The 21,914-nt window shown below is 41.2% G+C and overlaps 2 protein-coding genes and 1 long non-coding RNA gene across 3 annotated transcripts in view; 1 reads left to right on the top strand and 2 right to left on the bottom strand.

Annotated features, from left to right (window-relative positions):
- STK38 (serine/threonine kinase 38) overlaps nucleotides 1–14,569 on the bottom strand; it is a 20,713-nt gene extending 6,144 nt beyond the window's left edge. Inside the window, exons 1-11 of the mRNA XM_035122006.3 lie at nucleotides 14,145–14,569; nucleotides 11,775–11,910; nucleotides 9,581–9,632; nucleotides 9,110–9,232; nucleotides 6,868–6,951; nucleotides 4,423–4,546; nucleotides 3,434–3,588; nucleotides 2,308–2,410; nucleotides 1,503–1,564; nucleotides 427–544; nucleotides 61–184 (exon numbers count right to left, since the gene is read on the bottom strand). Coding sequence (XP_034977897.2) covers nucleotides 61–184; nucleotides 427–544; nucleotides 1,503–1,564; nucleotides 2,308–2,410; nucleotides 3,434–3,588; nucleotides 4,423–4,546; nucleotides 6,868–6,951; nucleotides 9,110–9,232; nucleotides 9,581–9,632; nucleotides 11,775–11,910; nucleotides 14,145–14,352 — 1,289 coding nt within the window. The 5' untranslated portion in view covers nucleotides 14,353–14,569. The remainder of the gene's footprint in view (nucleotides 1–60; nucleotides 185–426; nucleotides 545–1,502; nucleotides 1,565–2,307; nucleotides 2,411–3,433; nucleotides 3,589–4,422; nucleotides 4,547–6,867; nucleotides 6,952–9,109; nucleotides 9,233–9,580; nucleotides 9,633–11,774; nucleotides 11,911–14,144) is intronic.
- LOC148685072 (uncharacterized) lies at nucleotides 14,513–20,968 on the top strand. Its single transcript, XR_015951074.1, has 2 exons — nucleotides 14,513–15,696; nucleotides 18,475–20,968. It is a non-coding gene; the product is annotated as an uncharacterized LOC148685072 (long non-coding RNA).
- Nucleotides 18,251–21,914, bottom strand: LOC118089101 (parathyroid hormone 4-like). The gene is made up of 3 exons (XM_035123516.3): nucleotides 21,777–21,914; nucleotides 20,978–21,081; nucleotides 18,251–18,766 (listed from the first exon to the last, which is right to left on the bottom strand). Exons 2-3 carry the CDS (start codon nucleotides 21,064–21,066, stop codon nucleotides 18,376–18,378), a joined length of 480 nt encoding a protein of 159 aa, XP_034979407.1. The 5' UTR covers nucleotides 21,067–21,081; nucleotides 21,777–21,914; the 3' UTR covers nucleotides 18,251–18,375.

Here is a 21,914-nt window from a genome sequence, read left to right as displayed (position 1 = left end):
AAACTTGCAGACAAAGTTGAGAAATCTTGTATCTGATGACAGCAGATAATGATCTGGTACCTTAGAATAAGATCCTTGGCTCTCTCAGAGATTGGAACTTCTGGAGGGAATATTAGGGTCTCTTTCCAATTCATCACCTTCTTGTAAGTTTCTTGAGGAGTCTCTGAACAGAAAGGAGGGTAACCTGAGAAAGTTATGAAAGTTCTGATTAGTGATTAATGAAGTCCACATGCAGCTATCATCTTCTACCCTCTAAAATTTATTTTAAGGTCAAGCACCACAATTGCATATAAAAATCCAGATAAAAGTAGCCAAGCAGAAGAAAAGCAGTATTATATATAACATACTATTCAGAAGCTAGGTGAGGGGCAATGATCCACAATATCATATTTTTTATTCTTAGATACATGAATGGTTCTTTCTTACCGATTAGCATCTCATACATGATGACCCCAAGTGACCACCAGTCACAAAGCTTATTGTAGCCTGTCTGCATAAAGACTTCTGGAGCAATATAATCTGGAGTTCCCACTGTAGAGAAGGCCTGTAATCAAACATCATCTGTTACACATTTTCTGTTGTATCTTATCAATGAGCACAGGGAATATCCAGAAAAAAATGTGTGGAACAATGACTTCTGCAGTCATTATTAATGAACAAGTCTGCAAACAAATTTGTGTCTCTACTTCAGGATGCTGGAGGGCAATGTGATACTCCGGCCATAAACAAAGCCCTACTATGCCTCCTTTGCTGCCATGAAATTATGATTTGAGCAATCTAAACCAAGGATGGGGAACCTCTGACCTGCAGGCCAAACGTGTCCCTTCCCCCACCCAGGTCTCCCCATTTCGCCTGCCAGGCTGTTTTGGGAAAGTCAAAATTATATTAAAATGTCAGTTGTGAGGCGAGTAAGGGTGGGGCTTCAAAGGAGCTTAAAGCGAGCTCTCAATTGTTCTTTTTATGAAGCAAGGAGTGCTCCCAACCAAGTGCACCTTGCTCAAGTTGGAGGAAGCAGTGCTACTCTTTGCAAGCCTCCCCATACTCCCCCTTTGAACCCCTGACATCTGGAGTATAAAGCAGTCATGTGGCTTTTAAGCCTCCCTGCAACTGCCTGTTTAACCCTCCAACATCACTTGGGAACCCTGCACAAGTAATTTCGACAGGAGGGAGACACAACTTGCCTACCAATCGTGTGCCATAGTGATGACATGTGACTGACAGTTGGGCAATCCCACCTGTCAAATCTGGCCTGCAAAACAAATCCTGATAAAGATCAGGCTGGTGGAGCCAAAAAGTTTCCCTACCCCTGATCTAAGCCTTTGGTTACATTTGAGATCCCTTCCAACTCTATGGTTCTATTTCCCTAGATGAGAACAAGTGGCGGAGACAAAACAAGTATGCATTACATACTGATTTCTCAGCAGGATCTTCAAGGTCTTAAACACAAAGTATGACATGATCTCTACACAGAGGGAAGAATCTCTAGACAGAGCAATACCTACCAGCTGCCGCCTGTTTCTTTTCCAAGTTTCTGCTTTCCTTTTGGAGTTCATGTTCTGAAAAGCTAAAGATAGAAGACAGGTAGTAATATTATTAGCTTTGCGTTTAATGGCTCTGTTTCAATGAAGTGTTGATGAGGTTTACTTTTTTGTACAATAGCTCCCTACTTTTAACATATTCCCCTGAATCCCACTATGCTCCCTCTCCCCACCCCATACAACCCAGAAATGTGCATGTGTACATGAGAGGGTGAGTATGTGAAAGAGAGCTAGAATAGCACAGTAAAAATAAATAAAAGTTATATGTGACCGACAGCAAGATGAAAGTTCAGCATTCATTTGCATACATTTCCAAATTGGCTCCATATTTATTAAAGTGGATGTGTATTATTCCTTCTAGTTACAGACAATTTATTCTTTGGTGGCTACACTTAAAATCTTCAGTAGATACCGGTATCTATCTTGCTTTGCATTTCTGCAAAAGCAGTATTTTGAGGCCTCCCTCAGATATCATTTAGCAGCAGTCATTCCATCAAGCTGCAGCAGAGGGAGAGATGAGCCTACAGAGTCATTTCATCAAGTCCGCTGAGATTGCCAGTGCCATTTGGCTCCCCTGCAACTGTTTATACTCAAGCTCGTCATTATAAGAACTCCGTGTAATTTTAAGAACCGATTATCAAGCTTGCTTGTTTTCTTCTCCCCTCTTTGTCCCATTTATCATTTTGATTCCTGTCTTAAGACTGCAAGGCTATCAATACTTCTGCCAAGCAACAAGCTCAAAAGAAGTTTTAGGTACAACACAACTTACTGAAGTCACTAGGAAGGTTGTGGCTCAAATTTCTATAGAACTCTGTTCTGTGTGCTTTCTTAAGTCCAGTGCAAAGACCAAAGTCGGATAGTTTCACATGGCCCTACATGTCAAGAAACAAGCAAAAAATAAGGAGATACAAGGCAACCTCATTTTTAATGTTTTTTATTTAACAAATTTTATATAACATTTTATAATTAAGAAAAATCCTTCCAGTAGCAACTTCTTGTTGTTTAGTCGTGTCTGACTCTTCGTGACCCCATGGACCACAAAGTTAGTCTCCAAGGTGCTACTGGAAGGAATTTTTTTATTTTGTTTCGACTACGGCAGACCAACACGGCTACCTACTGTACCTGTAACTAGATCTAAGGAGTTCAGGTACTGAATGTTTGACCATGGTTTTTAAAGCCAGAACTGGCCTTGATTTTAAGAGCAGGTTTCTAGCAAGATAAAATGACTATCTGACCAACTCATTCAGAGCCTTGGGTAATTGTGGCCAAGAGAGCTTGGTGATACATGCTGTGCATGAATGGAACTATTCACTTAAGAAATTTTGAGAATATGTACAAGAAGCAGGCGAACAACAACAAAAACAACCAAAATAAAATGTCATGACTCTTCTTCAACACCCAAAGCATGAATGCCAGGAATCCTAACTAGAACTCCATAATTTATTTCTCTAGTCTGGCTGGTGGTATGGGAAACACATGCTATTGAGGCCTCCTGGGTTTTGGATTTAATAGAGGTACCTTCTTCTGGCTCATGCATGACATACCACACATTACTGTGGCAACAAGGTCTCTGAGCAGGTCATTTTATGCATCTAAGCTATTTAACACTAGTCTCCCATTTCTGTCCTTGGGGTTTCCAAAGTAAATTAACACAGCAGTAATAAAATATGAGATCTCTGCCTTGTGTGTTTATTTATATTGTTTTCAAACCTATCTTTATTATAGAATCATAGAACTGTAGAGTTGGAAGAGACCCCAAGGGTCATCTAGTTCAACCCCGTTTTTAATTGTATGATTGAAAATCACCTTAAGATGTCTGTAAAAGGGGATTCATAAATTAATAATAATAAATATTTTTAATAGTCCCTGAAACAGCTTACAGTAAATATTCATACCTTACTGTCTAACAGGAGATTATCTGGCTTGATATCACGATGAATGAAACCCAGCTGGTGAATTGAATCTATAGCCAGCACAGTCTCTGCTATATAAAACTGAGTTTCTTCTTCTGTTAGGGTATCTTTTTTCATCAATAATGTCATCATATCACCTGCATGTACAGAGAACAGGAAATGAAGATAAGTTGTATTCAGTTTCTTTGTAATGCCATATCTGGTTGTCCTTTTAGCTTGGCCTAAATTCCAAGATACACCATCTTCTATTCCAAGTCTCTTTTTCCTCAGAGCTATTTCATTTACTTCTTAAATAGCTACTTAGTCTATTTTCTTTCCTACACAGGCAAGGAAATAGCATCATAGACAGAATTACATTATGTCCTGGAAAATCTGCATGCTTTACTCCTTGCAACTGCTGGTAAAGGATTCTGAATTAGCCAAAAGTAGATGCCCATTCCATCATAAATATAGCAGCCTAAAATAGCAGAGTGGCCTTTTGAATATGCCCTCAATTTCACCAAGTTTCCTTCTAACAAGTTCATGTTTCTAATTTCCACATAAATAAACACAATTTTATCAAATTCCTGCATGAGTCAGCCTCAACTTATTTCTGTCAATAACAAGTAAAAATGAAAGTCTGGATATAGCTCTGAAAAGTTATTGAGCAGTAAAGTGGGTAGGTCATTTGGTTAAAACAGTAATATTCTCCCTCAAAAACTCACATGAACACCCTGACCAATAAACAATAAAGAGCAAAAGTCAACCTGGAGTGGGACTCCTTCACTATCAGTGGATTTCACATGCTCAAAAACTGCCTTTCCTATAGTTTCACTATAGACTGTGGGTACATCACTTTAGATTGTAAATTGTTCAATACATGCTAATCAGTGATTAGTGCATTTCAAAATGGGGCATATAACTTGTCATGTAGTCAGCATTCACAATAATATCAAGCAGTATGAGATGACCCAGAAGTTCAAAATAATTACCTCCAGGCAGAAACTCCATAATTAAGTAGAGGTTCAGCTTATCCTGGAAACTATAGAACATTTTGACAACCCACAAACTGTCTGCCTCCACTAGAATGTCACGTTCTGCTCGAATGTGGCCAACCTGGAGATGGATACATTTAAAAAGAAAAAGAAAAAAAGAAGCAAGTTGCAATTAAAGAAATATTTACACAATATTTGCAAATGTTGCTCATAACCCAAGAGGTCCCCAAATGGCAACTAATTTTTAATATTAGTTACATTTCAGATTGCAGAATGGTGCATGCCAGAAGCACAGGTGCTGCCCAGTCAAGTGAGTCAAGGTACAGGCAATGGGCTGTAAACCCATCCCAACTGGGAACAGGAAATGAAATTTTAAAATGAGCAAATCCCTCCTCTTACCACCAGCAGCCACTTAGTTAAGAGGGCTCAGCTGGGGCTGCCCTTGAAAAATGTTCAGAACTTTCAGTTAATGCGGGATACTGCTGCTAAAGATTTGACCATCACTACATTTCAGAAAAGGGACCTGGCTGGCGCTGTGGTCTAAACCACAGAGCCTAGGGCTTGCCAATCAGAAGGTCAGTGGTTCGAATCCCCGCAACGGGGTGAGCTCCTGATGCTCAGTCCCTGCTCCTGCCAACCTAGCAGTTCAAAAGCACGTCAAAGTGTGAGTAGATAAATAGGTACCGCTCCAGTGGGAAGGTAAACGGCATTTCCGTGCGCTGCTCTGGTTTCATCAAAAGCGGCTTAGTCATGCTGGCCACATGACCCGGAAGCTGTGGCCAGTAAAGTGAGATGAGCGCTGCAACTCCAGAGTTGTCCGTGACTGGACCTAACGGTCAGGGGTCTCTTTACCTTTACCTTTCAGAAACATGTTACCCCTTTGCTATTATCAGCTGCACTGATGGTTGGTCTGTTTCTGAGTATCTAGGTTAAAGCCCACAATAGCTAAGGACAAGTTGTCTAAAAGCACTTTTTCTTCCCATTAGTCTCTCTGCCCTCCGATATCTTGCAGAGCCCTTTTATGCATTCTGTTGCCTTAAGAAGTGTGTTACCACCCACTATACAAGAATGCTTTTTGTGTCATGGCACCCGGTATATTAACTCTCTGCCCAGAAAGATTAGGTTTATATCCTGTTCTGCTAGTTTCCTGTTGTTTGAAAACTTTTCTAGCAAGCCCTTGTTTTCAGTTTAGGTGTTTTTTGCATTTTTACTGATACTGGCATTGGCCTGGTTTGTAAGTTACAGTATGTCAAATTATGGCTAAGTGTGAACGAGGGAGTGTGTGAGTATTTAGAGGAAAGATCATGACCCCTTTGCTTCTCTCCTGGTCCTGCTGCTGTGCTATTCAGAGCTAAGCCATAGCTTGGCTTACGGCTATGTCCAAACCCAGGCCCACAGTTTCCAGACAAATGAGCTTCAGCCCATGTTTGTTCTTGGCTTACCACTCACGGTTTGTGGAGTGAGACAAACCCTTAGCGATGCTAATTCAAATTAAGAATTGGCTCTGGGTAGTGTGGCAGCAGCAGGACAAGGGAGGAGCAGAGCAGCTATGATTTTTCATCCAAGTTCCCACCTACTTTCTTGTTCATGCTTAGCCATGGATTGACTTAGCAATGCCATTTGAAATGAGTTGTGGGTTTTTATATTTTATAAACTGTCTTCGTATCTCCATTTTAGAAGGAGAGAATGATTATAAATCCTAAAATAATTAAATATTGCTAGTGTGAAAACACTGTATCCATCAGCGCAAGCAAAAGGTTTCTTAATTTGCAGCTGAAGCCTCTAAATAGGTAAGTGCCTTCTGACAACCTCCATGTTGCCTTCATCAAAATTAATTCAGACATGGGATACAGACAAAAGTGCACTTCACTGGGACACATGCAAGTGGAATTTAAGTCAAAGGCTGAAATGGTTAAGGGAAGAATTCTGAATTTCATTTTCCTTCTATAGCATCATATTCATACCTGAACACACATGAAAATTGATCAGGACACATGTATTCAACTTTTGATGCTCAAAATTCTAACACAAGACTTACACCATGATCCCGTGGAGGCTTTCTATGAACAACCCCCATTAATTTCAAAGAGACTTACTCTTTAATAACTGTGCATACAACTGCATTTTTTGCCTAATAAATACTAAATGCTCAATTAAATTTAGATAAAGATGGAGAGTTGGAACTACAGGTTCAAAAACATCTCATCCACAAGCTGGAAAAACTTAAAATCAAAGTTATCACATTCCATTTGGTGATTACAGAGTTTCTTTTTCCCGGAAGGTTCTCTTCTGCCTTCCATGCATTCCAAATTTTCCCACAAAATGATAATTTAAGATATCCCATCATGAGTCTAATGGTTCCAGCAGAAAAGAAGAACTCCACATTGCTTGCACATCCTTACTTTTGACATCTGCGCACTCTCATTAGGAATCAGTATTTACCTGCTCTTTTTCAAGCATATCTGCTTTCCGTAGTATTTTCATTGCGTACACATGCCCTGTATCTTTCTTCTGAACAAGCCGCACCTAGAAGTTGTGCAAAAACAATGCACATATTAAAACCCCTTTCAGCCATTTTGTTTAAGAAGAGGAGTTTGGATTTGATACCCCACTTTATCACTACCCGAAGGAATCTCAAAGCAGCTAACATTCTCCTTTCCCTTCCTCCCCCACAACAAACACTCTGTGAGGTGAGTGGGGCTGAGAGACTTCAAAGAAGTGTGACTAGCCCAAGGTCACCCAACAGCTGGGTGGAGTGAAGACAAGGACCCAGTTCCCCAGATTACGAGTCTACCACTCTTAACCACTACACCAGGCTGGCTCTTTAAGACAAACAGTTACAGAAAGGAGAATTAGGGGAGGAAAGTGCTCTGTTTTGGGGATGACTGGACAATATATTGAGCCTTCTGTACCTACCAGTGTAGTCTATCTAGTTTTCAACTGCTATGGAGCATAACACTATCTGGCATTGAGTCAATTATTATTTTTCCTTCCTGGCTAACATTCATGACAATGCTACCCTTCATAATAAATTACAATAAGAGATACGGTGAATACATATAACTGAGACAGGCCTAGGGTACACCCAAAATATTGGGATAATGGGTATAAATAAAGCAGATTATTATTACTATAGCACTACAGTGGAATAGAGCAACTTAGAAAAGGTGTAGACACAGGATATTAAGACAGTTAAGTTTGGAAAACAACAACATTATACTGTTAGCCATTAGATGATGTTCAGGAAAGCCAGTAAGATACTGCTGCTGCTTAGAGCATTACCTGAATTCTGTAAATAACTACATGTAGGAAACAGGTGTTACCAGATAACTGTTAAGGAGCTCAGCATAAAACTACACTTCATTTGGCCAACTGTGTTCAATGTTAACAAATCAACTATGTCCAATTGTCCATTACCTTAAGAAGATTTTCAAATTACTAACATCTTTTTCCGAAGTGTAGAAACTACTTTTATTGATGGGATACTTGCCCTGAAAGCAAACTCTGTGTATTTGCATTTAATAACTGGATGATAAGAGGAACCCACAGCTGTTTGGTGGTGTTGGAGGGTCAGACATTGGCTGTCTATACTATATGCGGATTATACCCACCTCTACCTCTCTTTTAAATCAGAACCAGTGAAGGTCCTTTGTGAGTGTCTGGAGGCGGTTGGAGGATGGATGGTGGCTAACAGATTGAGGTTGAATCCTGACAAGACAGAAGTACTATTTTGGGGGCACAGGAGGCAAGTGGGTGTGGAGGTCCTGAATGGGGTAACTGTGCCCCTGAAGGACCAGGTGCACGGACTGGGAGTCACTTTGGATTCGCAACTGTCCATGGAGGCGTAGGTCAATTCTGTGTCCAGGGCTGCTGCTTACCAGTTTCATCTGGTACGCAGGCTGAGACCCTATCTGTCTGTGGACTGCGTCGCCAGAGTGGTGCATGCTCTGGTTATCTCTCGCTTGGACTATTGCAATGCGCTCTATGTGGGGCTACCTTTGAAGGTGACCCAGAAACTACAACTAATCCAGAATGCAGCAGCTAGACTGGTGACTGGGAGCAGCCGCCGAGACCACATAACACCAGTCTTGAAAGACCTGCATTAGCTCCCAGTACGTTTCCAAGCACAATTCAAAGTGTTGGTGCTGACCTTTAAAGCCCTAAACGGCCCCGGTCCAGTATATCTGAAGGAGCGTCTCCACCCCCATCGTTCTACCCAGACACTGAGGTCCAGCGCCGAGGGCCTTCTGGTGGTCCCCTCGCTGCAAGAAGCCAAGTTACAGGGAACCAGGGCCTTCTCGATAGTGGTACCTGCCCTGTGGAACACCCTCCCACCAGGTGTCAAAGAGAACAACAACTACCAACAACTTGGTATCTGAAGAAGTGTGCATGCACACGAAAGCTCATACCAAAATATAAACTTAGTTGGTCTTTAAGGTGCTACTGAAGGAATTTTTTTATTTTGCTTCGACTCAGACCAACACGGCTACCTACCTGTAACAACAACTACCAGACTTTTAGAAGACATCTGAAGGCATCCCTATTTAGGGAAGGTTTTAATGTTTGATGGATTGCTGTATCTTAATATTTTGTTGGAAGCTGCCCAGAGTGGCTGGGGAAGCCCAGCCAGATGGGCGGGGTATAAATAATTTATTATTATTAGTCTTTCATTTTGAACTCTTACCTCTCCAAATGCTCCTCGGCCTATTACTTTTAAAGATTCAAAGTCTTCCAACCCAAGTCTTGTTCTTTTTAGACGCAGAAACTCTGTTTCCTTTCGGGCGTGTGCTGATCTTCTCATTCTTTTCTAGTTGTTCAAAAATGGAGGGGAAAGGTTAATGTCATTTCTTATTTAAAAAAAATAAAAAAATCAACAGCTAAACCAGAATCATTCACAGCAAAAGCTTGTTATCTTTACTCTGGTCTTTGACACCTAAGGTGCATATTTTTAGGACTCTCCCTTCTTTTTGTGGCTGCATTCCAAAATTGTATGTTTCTAAACTATTTTTAATGTTGTATTTTAAATTGTTGTAATCCGTCCTGTGACCTTAGCATGAAGGGCAGGTAATAACTTTAAATCATTTATAATAATAGTAATAATTTAGGGGTGATGGGAAACAAGCACCAAGAAAGCCAGTTTCAGCATATGTAATACCTCTTCATCTTTTAAGCCTTCTTCTTCCATAACCTTTTCTAGCTTCTTCTGTCTGGAAAAAAAAGAATAAAGTTTTTGAATGAGGTCTCCATAAGTTCATGCATACAACTTCAGCACAGAATAGAGCTGCCAGGAATTGGAACACTGAATTCCAAGGCTTCATTTCTTAATGCACACAGCAATCAAGATAAACACCCTGCTTCTGCTTCAACTTCTGCAAAATGAACAGGAAATTTGCTCTTATCGTGCATTTGCATCATACAAATTAAGTCTTTTGTAAAGAAAAGGGGCACAAAACAAGAGCAGAGTTTAATCATTTATAATAAAAAGGACGTACAAACTGATTGCAGGGTGAGCAACTTCTGGAAGGTATCAAGACCTGATTTAGATCAACCATCAAATACCTTACTGCCAGGTCAAGGTGCGTCTGTGGTGGGAAAGGGCTCACAGGAGATAGCTGGCAAAAACAGAGGCCACATCATCGCAGCCAATCTAATACCCAATCCATAGTGCACAACACAACTGCATTTGTCACTGGGTGGAGCAGTAGAACGTAAAAAGTGGGAAAGACTTCATTTCTGCATTAACCTCACAGAATTATAGAAGAAAATAAGCATAAGAATTTCATTAAACATATAAAATGACCTTTGAAACACTATAGAGAGCTTCTTAGACTATAAACTACTTCCATTTCTATGAAAATGATCAGTCTCTTCAATTCCAACCAACCTGTCAGCTTAATAAACCTTTAGTTATTCTGTATGTGCAAATAAAAAGCTGGATAAATTTAAGGAGGATATAGAAGGGAGTAGATCTGATGCATTTTAGTAAGGCCTTTCAAGGAAATTGCTCAAAGACAATGTATTTCAAAAGAACTGAAACTCCTTACAATAGAATTCTGAGGCAAGGGTTCCTGTGAGCTTCATGCAGGTGGTCTTCAGCATGTCCACGTTAAATTATTACTGTATGTTGATTTTAAACTGTATTGTATTGCTGCTTCTTTTATTATATTTTACTGTATTATAATTTGAATTCCATAGAATGCAAATTGTAATACAAAAAAATACAAGAAATAAAAAACCAATAAAAAGACAGCATCTAGCACAGCACATTACAAATTATACAACAGAGGGGGAAAACATGAAGCACCCCCCCCCTCAAGATCATCAGCAAACCTGAAGTGGTCCCCCAATAGAATCCGGGGTGGGGGAAAGGAAACACTGTTCCAGGGTACCAGTCAAGCACACACAATCAAATGTACCTCACGGTTAGAACTATAGAATTGTAGAGTTGGAAGGGAACCCAAGGGTCATCTAGTACAACCCACTGCAATGCAGGAATGTTATTCCATGTGAACTGGCAGCATATCCTAACAAAGATTTCACATGGCTGGATGTCATAGGAAAAGACTGGCAGCAGTGACAAACTATTTCTATAACTGATCTTCTCATTGATAAGCTAATAAGCTTTCAACTACAACATCTAGAGAGACGTTGGTGGAGTTTCCCCACCAAGTGAAGGGAAACGGGTAACCACTAGAGAGGTGCGTTTTTCAGTGGTGGCTTCACCTTCAAGGACCTATGTTCCAACTGGCATTCAACAGAATGTAGAGAGGGGTGTTTGTTAAATATTTCAAATAAGGGAAAGCTAAATTGGAACAATGTTTTTATGCATTAATATATATATATATTTACTGAGCACATTTGACCACTACTTGTAGCAGGAAGTAGTTAATATATTTTACAGATAAATATAAAATACAATACTTAGAAGGGAATGAAATCCAGGAGGGAGTAAAATGTGTTTAGAGAGGCTGCTTTTGATTATAGTACACAGTAGAGCCAAGCGCATTTCGCAATAAAAACTGTTTATACTGGACACACTGAAATAAAAATAAAACCTAACACTAGAGAGAGAGAAACAACTTTCATTCCAGGAAAATGCTGCTACTAGTTTTCATCAAGCATCTGCAACATATGCCTTTCTTGAAATGCACAACAAGAGGATAGCATGGGCACTGAAATATATGATCTGAAGTATTTTATTAAAGGCTTTTTGAGGACTTAAAAGTGTTATCAAAACTTCTAGCAGGATAAGATGATCAGTGTATTTGTGGCATCCATTGTTTCTTAAATCATGATACAGTATAAGGAAAATAGCATTACTTCCGTTTTCATGCAGCTGGGATATTTACCTCATTTCTCGTTCCTCATGCTGCGCAATCAGATTACTGTAGAAGTTTTCTAATGTCACCTTTGTCATTGTAACTCGCTCCTTGGTGTGGTTGCTCATAGATGAACAAGGTGCTGGGCCAGTCATCGCCATGGTTCCTGGAAGAGAAAAATTAGAAAATATATGTGATCCTAAACCTTGAAGCAAGAAAACTACACTACATGATGGCTTAAATTTAAATAAAGGAGCCAGTTTTAAAATGAACAAAAGCTTTGCAAAACACAATATGCCCAAACTGGAAGCTACAAATGTAAAATGCCACAATGTTGCAAAATAATTGTACAAGTCAGACTTCCTGTTTTTCTACATAATTTATGAACAAGGAGGAAAGAAATATGATAACTATTATGTCTCTGAATGACATTTTCAGGTTGCATTAAAAATGTTAAGTCTCTTATTACTTTCATCTCGTCAATTAAAATTCTACCAACATGTCTTAAACCAATCATAGTACGTATTTCCATGTAAAAGTATTTACAAACACAGCACAAGCCACATTTATTTCCTTGGAACTTGCTTCTATTGAGTAAGAGACAATATCTGCAGGGCTGTCCACAAAGACTGAGCAAATTTGTTTCTGTTGCTGTAGAGTCAGGGAAAGGGAATATTGATTACACTTTGGAAAGAAGGATTGTCCTGACCATATGAACTGCTGGACAGTGGAACAGGCTGCAACACAAGGCAAAGAACTGTTGGAGGTTTCTAAGCACAAAATGGATTGCCACCTAGTTATCACAGATAACTACAGTAGCTGATAATATACCTAAGTAGAAGTGGACTAGATGGTTTTTAATCCTTCCAACTAAGATTCTAATCAGGAATTTTCAGCTCAAATTTACTTGGAGATAAGTCCCAGTGATTTCAATGGGGCTTACCTCCAAGCAGTATTTTTCCTTGTATGACAGGAGAAACAAAAGTTTCTGTTCCTATTTTCTTCACAGTGTAACTAGCTGACCTAGAACCAATTAGCTCTTGCACGCTTGCTTTAGTTGTTAACAATTGCAACTGCTTTTAAAACCTTCCCAATTTCATCAGAACTTCTCACCAAACTAACCAAAGGTTATATAAAATAATTCTTTAAACTAATTAAAGTGAGTATTTTGCTCGCATGGCTCTTTGAATGCAATCATTTTATGGTGCACTCCCTTCCAAGAAAAGCTGTACATAATATAAATTATCTCTCTTCGTGATACTAGGCAACTGCAACTCCTTTTTGCCAGTTGAAATTTCCCATTTAAAAAATTATCATCATCCCCAAGGACCAGAGTGTCACTATGGCCCATCTGCAGTGTACCTAGCCTATCATGCCAGTTACAGGATCATGCCGCATGACACAGCCCTGGCTTCCCACAAAATTTGTTATGGGTGTTAAGGGTTGTTAGGAAGACCCCTGTTCCTCTCAAGGAGCTACAGTTCTCAGGATCTCTGGGAATTGTAGCTTTGTGCAGGGAATAGGGGTATTCTAACAACTCTGACCATGCTTAACAAACCACAATTGCCAGAATGCTTTTGGGGGAGATCCACGGATGTTTTTAAGTGGCACGGTACAGCTTTAAATGTACAACACAGGTGGGGCCTACTAGAATTCAAAGCGAAGTCTTCCCCTATGCATTCAACGCACATTTCCCCCCAAAGAATCCTGGCAACAGCAACTTACCCCTCCTAAAGCTGCAAATTCCCAGTACCCTTAACAAAATACAGTTCCCAGCGCTTGGGGGGCAGGAAGGGGCAAGAAATGTGCTTTTTACATGTAGGGCTTATACAATGACTAGAATCCCAGGAGACTTAACTATAAGGAGCTGCTACACTCCTAGTCACATTTACCCGGGAGCAATTCCCTCTCCTCAAGTAAGTCAGCAAAAGCCTCACTCGCCAGCAGAAACGACAAGGAGAAGATGAAGAAGGAAAAACGAGCACGAGGTCCATTTTCCACAGAAGTTTGCGAGGGGGAAGAGGCGAGCAGGTGTAAACAGAGGAAGGAAAGGCAGAGTCAGGCGTCACGCTAAAAACCTAGCAGGCAGGAATCTATGTGGTCAAGAAGAAGATGGTTTTTTTTGGGGGGGGGAGGCAGGAGACTCAAGAGGAGGAAGGAGGAGGAGGAGGAGGAGGAGGAGGAGGAGGAGGAGGAGGAGGAGGAGGAGGAGGAGGAGGAGGACGGGGCAACTTGAGGCGTCTCCCCTCCCCTCTGTGGATGCTACGTACAAAAGTACCTACCTGGCAAGAGGGGGCGGGACAGGATGGCGCCCTGGGAGGCAGCTCAGCCTGAGGGGGGGGGGAAATAACTTTTTTTGGGGGGAGATTAAGAGCAAAAACCGGAGGAAGAGACGCTTACCACCAGACCCCCTTCTGGGAGCGGCGCCGAGGAGCCCCCGCCGTCCAATGCCTTCCCAGCCGACAAACACCGCAGAGAGACTGGGAGAAACAGTTCCCAGAGGCCGAGCCCCGCCCCTTGCTCCCCGCTCAGTCCCCCCCAACCCCAAAGGAAAGCTGGAGCCCGCGACCGGACAAGCGCCGACTGGAAACTCTGGCACAGCCCGCATGCGCAGAAGAGCTCTTTCTCTCTCCCGGCCGCGGCGCCGCCCTCTTCAAGGGGCGAGGCTCGCCTGATGGACCCGTTCCCCGCCCGCAGCCCGAGGAGGCGGGGCCGCCGCACTTTTGCCTAGCCTCCGGCGCTGCGCATGCGCCGCCTGCCGCTCTAGCGCCTCGGCGAGCGGGCCGCGAAGTTCGTGGCTGCTGCGAGCTGCTCCTTCGGCGTATGAGGAAGTTGGCAACTGTTTCCCGGGCGGCGCAAAGCGGCCTCCTCCTCCGACTCGCCCTCCGCTTGCTTACGCGGAAGTCAACGCGGCACGAGGGCGTTTGCTCCCAAGTTAAGGGGAGGGTTGCGGTTTTTTAACAGTTTTGCTCAGAAGTACTTTGGATTCCGCGCTTAGAATCGCACTGCGCGGGTGTTCTGGACTGTCACCGTCGAGCCTGGGCTCACGCACGTTTATTTAGAAGGAAAATATCTGTTCAAGGACACTCCACCCACAGAGCTCCCAGTTAGGGATGAATCGACGCTTTCATATATGGAAAGCAAGTCAGGAAGGCTCGTTGGTTCCTCAGGGTGTTTTTCCACAATCCCAAATCCACATAAAGATTGTACAGTATTACAGTAATTTCAAAAGATCCGAGAGTTCTTATGCTGTCTTTTCAAGAGACAGGAACCTGCCTTGTTCCTGATCATTGCACAGTACAGTTCTTGCATTTGGCTTTTCTCTGCTTTTCCAGACATTGGAACTGCACAAATGGGGAAATAGTGATGCTCACTAGTTTTATCAGATCGCACCAAAAACGTTTGCTTTAATTGCTTGTATTGTGGCACTGTAAAAACGCCATATGCCAGGTTTATCCGGCATGCACTCTTGTGGACTTTAGCCTACTTTGTCAGACGCCTATGCCAAAACAAAACTGTACGTAAAGTGCCCAAAGACTTGGTTTTTCCTGCAAGAGGCTAGCTTGGCCACCTCTGTTGAATTTTTAAAAAACATGCAGTTCTTTAAAACCCATTTCCAGAAGAACAAAGGGCAATAGTTTACTTCAGCTCTCTTTTTGTCCTGATGATCTATCTTCTGAGACAGGCACTTGAGGGAAGAACTCTAGACAATGGATTTATGCAACTACTGTAATAGAAGACTTGATACATATCATAAGCCCTACTCTGTGTCTACTAACCCTATGAAGAACCTCTGGTCCCTACTCGTTAATATCCATGAATTGAGGAAGTTGATGCTCTAAAGACTAAATTTTGAAACAAGCAACCATCACTTTATGGTTCAGCTGAGGTGTGTATTTGAGGCTTCAAGAATAGCAGTTGCAGGAAGCTGAAGGCATGGGAAACCAAACAGGTACTGTAATATGCATAGCGTGAAGACACCCCTGCCGCTTCTTGGGTGTAAATGTGTAAATGTGACTTGAAGGGGAATGCGGAGAACAAATTTGCTGTGTTTTAAGCTGCTAATATGTACTGTATATAGCCTCAGATGAAAATTCCAATTCTACTTTTAAATCCACTTACAGGTTGATATTATAACTCAGATGAACAGTGACAGCAAATTGTACATAGCTGTGGAAGTCCCTGTTGCTGCCAACATAGCTATCCAGTGTTTTTTCATTTTAATGGCATTTAAAAACTTTTCCATTTTCTTCAAAAATGCGTAAGCTATTAGCAAAATATAATCTTGCTTTATTTTATTTAGATTTCCAGCATTAATGATATACACCATTTTGATAAATTCCATGCAAAAAACATATATCTTAATGTGTTCCATAACACTGAGGATGGACAGTTTGTTTAAAATGGATCACTGTAAAATATGATCTATCAACATTTCATCATTATCAAAGGATTAATACAGCTTAAGCGTTATATTTAAAGTAACTGAAACCTTGAATGTTTTCAGTGAACCGATTAACAAAGCTATAGCAATACTACATATGTATTTTAGCATTTGTACATATTGTTTAACATATTATTATTAAATATGAAGGGCAAAATGTGTTCTTGCCATTTATTACTCCTTTGGAATGTACAAAGGTGGCTTTGTATAACATCTCAGCCCTGCACTTTTTGACTTGGGAATAAGTCACACTGTGTTCAACGGGGCTTATTTGCTAATAATTGTATTTAGAATTTTGCATTCAGAATTTTGTATATGTTTCCCCAAACTAGTTTAGATCTGAAATATGGCATTAGAAACTAAGAAACCAGTCTCCTTGCTCATGACAAAAATGGGATGTGAAGGCCAGATCCAGCCTCTACTTATGATAGCCGTCAGAGATTTTCCAGGGGAAAATTGAGATATAAAATACAAATGTATTTGCAAAAGAAAAAAACAAGCAAGCTAGAAAAAACAAACTTGTCCCACATTAAGTAATAAGACGCTCAGGCAGAGTCCCCCCAAACAAAATCTGCAAGGTGGTTTAGTATCTGGTGCTTAGACAACCAAAATCTAACCAGTCTGCGACCTGCTCATGGCCAATCGTTGATTATACACTGAATGTCAGTGGTGTACAACAGAGCTTCATATTGTGCATCAGTATGAGCCCATTTTAAATTGTTACATTCACCATCTGTGTAATATGGTTTCTGTATTGTATTCAGGTAGAGTGACTTAACAGCACTGTCTCTTTAAGTGAAAGTTGACCCCTATAATTACCCACTTTCCTAGGATTAGGAGAAACCTGGATGCAGGGTTGTGTTTAGACTAGAGACTCCTCAGGGAGCTGTATTTAACCCACTTTTAATGCAATCTGCACCTCTTATCTATCATAGAATTGTAGAGTTGAAAGAGACCGCGAGGGTCATCTAATCTAACCCCCTGCAATGCAGGAATATTTTGCCCAATGTGGGGCTTGAACCCATGACCCTGAGATTAAGAGTCTGAGGCCCTCCGGACTGAGTCCAATAGACTTTGAACCTCTTCTGACAAAACCTTTTCATCCCTCTGGAAAGTGGGAACCCTCAGCATACTTCTTCCAGAGGTATGTAGTATCTAAAATATTTTGTTCACGCAGCTAACCAGTTACTTGCAACCAGTTGCTTCCAATTCCACAACTTCAGTATTTTTATGTTTATTTCTGTGGGCTTATAGCCGAAATAAAGATCTATCCACATCTTCAGAGTTGCAGCAGAATGTTTTTACATTTAAAAATATGTATATTTGCGCAGCTCTGGGGCTTTCCCTCCACCCGCCCCACAGCCAGCCAGCTAGAAGGGACGTCTCCCTTCTCCCTTGCTGGCTGTGGGGCGGGTAGAGGGAAAGCCAGCCAAACACTTTGCGCCCCCTCTGGCGCCCCCTCACCCCTGCCGTTCGAGGGGGGGAGGGGGTCAGAGCAGCCCGATTTTGGGGTGATCCTGGCGCCCCCTCGCCCCTGCCGGTTGAGGAGGGGAAGGAGGGGGTCGGAGCAGCCTGATTTCAGGCTGATCCTGGCGCCCCCTCACCCCTGCCGGTCGCAGAGGTGGAGGAGGGGGTCGGAGCAGCCCGATTTCGGGCTGATCCTGGCGCCCCCTCGCCCCTGAACGACCATGGCTTTCCTTGCCCCACTGTGGCCCCTCCCCTCCCGTGCCTTGGCCCCGCCCCTTGCCCCTTGCCCCCCCTAATTTTGATCCTGGCTACGCCCCTGGGTGGAAGCAAGAAATGCGTATAAGGGACAAAGAGTGAATACTTTCCACATACCCCAGCAGAACCTGCATGCACAAATACACAGATACCTCAATAATATTGTTCAACAAATGCAAAGGAGTGAAGTAGCAATAATAATATATAGCCCATGGCAATATTGCTAAGAGTTATAAAATATTTGTGCTATCTAGAAAGGAAACTTTTAAGCCCTGCACATTCCTGTATAATAATCGGAATAAGGGGGGAATGTTCTGGCCCTTAGTGAAGCTGCCTTTCAACAATGCGAAGGAGTAGTAAATGGCACAAATGCACATTTTCTTTGTTAATCACCTTTTCTTTTGATCTCCCTCAGTGTATATATCTCAAGTAGCAGATGGACTGCAATAGGTTCAGTCAGAAAATCTATGTCTGGGTGCTGGGATTTCTTTTGCCATCTTGATCTCCACCTTGAAATATGTCAGAAAGATCTTGCAGGTCCTGATTACCTTTTACATTCTTTAGATATTGCAACACATTTGTTTTCCTGAGGACAGCAAAAGGCTCTTCCTTCTCCAGCAATCCCAGCAGCAGTTGCTTCATCATTTCTAGAGACTCTTCTCTGCCAGTTCCATCAGAGAGATCGGAGAGGTCTTGGTTCTTTGGTGAGGTCCATACAATGTGTGCTTGCGGGATGTCCCTGCCCACGGCTGTGTGCACTCCTCCCATGGCTTGGTGGAGCCAAATCAGTCGGTTTAACTCTTCACGGAGATTTCCTTTATTATGCAAGAACTGGAATTCTGCCACTCCTCTCTTACTGAAATGTGAAAAAGCCAGTACTGTGCTTGAGAAGCAGAAACACATTCACAACAAAGCAAGAAAACATTTCAAATATATTAGTTAAAGATGAGGAAACCAAGATCACAAAGGGATTGTGTCCAACCTTGTTGAACTATCTGGTGCCATCTAACTGCTTGCAAAATTAGTGTATGGTATTCCTGGGTCTGAACCAGTGCTGACCACTTCAGACGTTTGACATCTGCATTTCTTATTTTCTTTGTAGAATTGGACTGATCAATGCAAAGTTGACAGTCCCCAAAGCCATGCAAGTCATTGTCCCACAGCTCCTCATCTGCCTTTATTCTAAATTCTTTAGGGCTGGAATCCTATAAACACTATCTCAGAATAAGTTCCATTGAACTCAGTAGGGCTTACTTCTAAGTAGGCATATATAGGATTGGACTGTAAGGCTACAATTCTATGCATGCTTGTTTTGGAATATGTTCCACTGAATTCAATGGAATCTGAATGTTTTCCAGTCTGAATTTGCACGGATGTTTCTTACTTTCCTGTCCCTTGCTAAGAAATCTTTTCATGGCTACCCTCTAGCAAATATTAGATGGCTTTTCAGTGTTGAACAACTTGGAGTTGTTTCAAACTGGGAAACCTAAAATTCAGTAAAGGTTAATCACTGATAGGTGCACAACCAACTTTAAACTAATATATGAAAAGACAGATTACTGTACAAGCATATCAGCATTGTCACTGTTCACATGGCTGTTTCAGGTTATTGCATTATAGTTTCTATCCAGTGACTTTTTTGCAGGATAAAACTAAGGTGGCATAGCTAGTTGTTATTCACAGAACTTGTCTGTTCATTATAGTACCACTGACCAAAGAGAGCCCACTGAGGGCCATACTTGGGAAAGGATCATAAGTCAGTGGTAGAGCACATGATTTGCAGGCAAAACATTCAAGGTTAAACAGCATCTGCAGGTAGGACTGGGAAAGACTCCTATCCAGTTGTGGACAGCATGGATGAGGGTGGCACCTGACCTTCCAACATCTGTGTTTGAGGGGTAGAGTGGCATAGAGGTCAGTGCGGTGCAAACACACCACCAAATGCCTCTGATTGGCTCTGCCAGTGCATTTGTACCATGCTGACCTCCCCACTACCTCACCTCTCCTGCCTAAAACCTTGGAGAGTGGTTAGGGCTGCCAGTCAGTATATAGAGAATGCTTCGCTGGATGGACCAATGGCTTGATTCATTATAAATATGCTCCTGTGTCCTATGCTAGACATGATGATGGCAGTCACATTTGTTCATTTGTTCATTGTGCTCCACCTTTGCAATAAAGTTGTGGTGTACTCCCTGCTCCATAAACTCGGCTAGGAGAAAAGTGCCTGGACTGATGGAGTGCAGGGAGGTAAAAAAGGGGGGGGAGTCATATTTCCTGATCCATGCACCCATTTTCATGCCAAGACTTCCACATACTTTGGCCTGTTTCCGACATAATGGGAAACCATGATTTCCTACTCCATGAAAGAGTACGAGTCTCGAGTTTCTATGCATCTCTCTCCCGTGGCCACAAGGAGATTGGAAGCTTCCATTTTTAAACAAGCCGCAGTTCCTCTTTATGCCCAGGCTGAAGAGATTGTAGAAAGAGGTACTAACCTTATGACCAGCAGACCATGTGAGCCTGAGGTTCATGTGGGCTCACTCATGTGGTGAGCAACTGGTTTCCCATTATATCTAAACCAGGCTAATATATGTGAACAGGACAGACATGTGAATAACATACAGTTTGTAGCTGTCTTCATTGTTTCTGATTTTGCTATGGATTTGTGCTTTGACATGTTAAAAGAGGTAGCTTTCTCGCCCTTATCATCACTATCTAGGAATGAACAGAATATCTCTTTATGGTTTTTGAAACCATCTTGGAAAGCTCTAACAACAGGAAGACTTTGCCCTTTCCCTGAGCTATCTTGTGACTTTCAGTACAGGATACTTGTTTTTAAAAGTATCTTTCAAATTTATCACATTTTAAAGAAAAATCATTTTAAAAATTACAAATGATGCTAAACATTTGTTTGCACGGTGATCTCCTTCAGAAAAATACATATTGTAAAGCATTACTGCAATGTTAACGTTTTACATCCAAAAGTCAACACAGTAAAAAAAAACAAAAAAAAACCCATCATATTAAAATAAAGCTTATCAAAAATTTAACTAAAAAATATTCTTACGTTTTTGTTTCTTGACATGTTGCAAACCAAACAAGAAAAAAAATGGACAAAAATGTCACCATCTGTAGATATCTTTGGGACAAAAGCATCTTCTGTCTTGTAAACTGTTAAACAAGAAGAAATAAGATGGACATTGAAATGCAACTTGCAACTATAACATATTCCACTTAAATAATCGATAGTAAAATTAAATCATAGTGGCAGATAGGAAGTATTGGCCTGAAATATATAATTTTTAAAGAAATATTATTCTTTGCCTTTTCATATTTACTATGACAACAAAAACCAAATAATTTGTATATTAGGATACAAAATTTGAACAATAGAAAACCATCTTTTAAATATATATTCCAAATATTCCTGTCATAAATATATTACTGCAATCTTCACTCAGGTTAGTATTGCCTATGAAAATCAATAGCATAATATGTATATAAAATTGTTTGCTTTTGGGGCGAACAAAACAAATATTCTGATCTGAACCAGAACTGGTTTTCAAGAAATATGTGAATACTGTACACAAAATACATCCTGAATGGCACAAGCCATTGGTTCAATTTTTCCAGTACTATAATCGCCTATTGACAGATTTTGTCAATAATATATTTGGGATATATTTGTATAGCTACATAGAACAGGCAATATCTTCATTAAATATTAGTTGTAAGAAAATATTTAACAGTGCAACCCTATACATGTCTACTCAGAAATAAGTTCAATGGGGCTTATATTCTGGTAAGTGTATATAGAGTTTTAAGCCCAACAGGTTAAAAATAGCAGTGTAATGTAGAGTACTTACTATTTCTCCTTGTATTGGAGTATGGTAAAGTTGATTTGTGGAGTCTTACTTGTTGCTAGCAGATCTCTAGTGAACCTCCTCCTGCAATGACAGTGTGCGCCTTCCTAGCTTCTTTTATAGTTGCTCTGTGGCTACACT

Source organism: Zootoca vivipara, chromosome 7, assembly GCF_965207765.1.
Source record: "Zootoca vivipara chromosome 7, rZooViv2.hap1.1, whole genome shotgun sequence".
NCBI lineage: Eukaryota > Metazoa > Chordata > Lepidosauria > Squamata > Lacertidae > Zootoca > Zootoca vivipara.
This window is presented reverse-complemented; position numbering and strand designations above follow the sequence as displayed.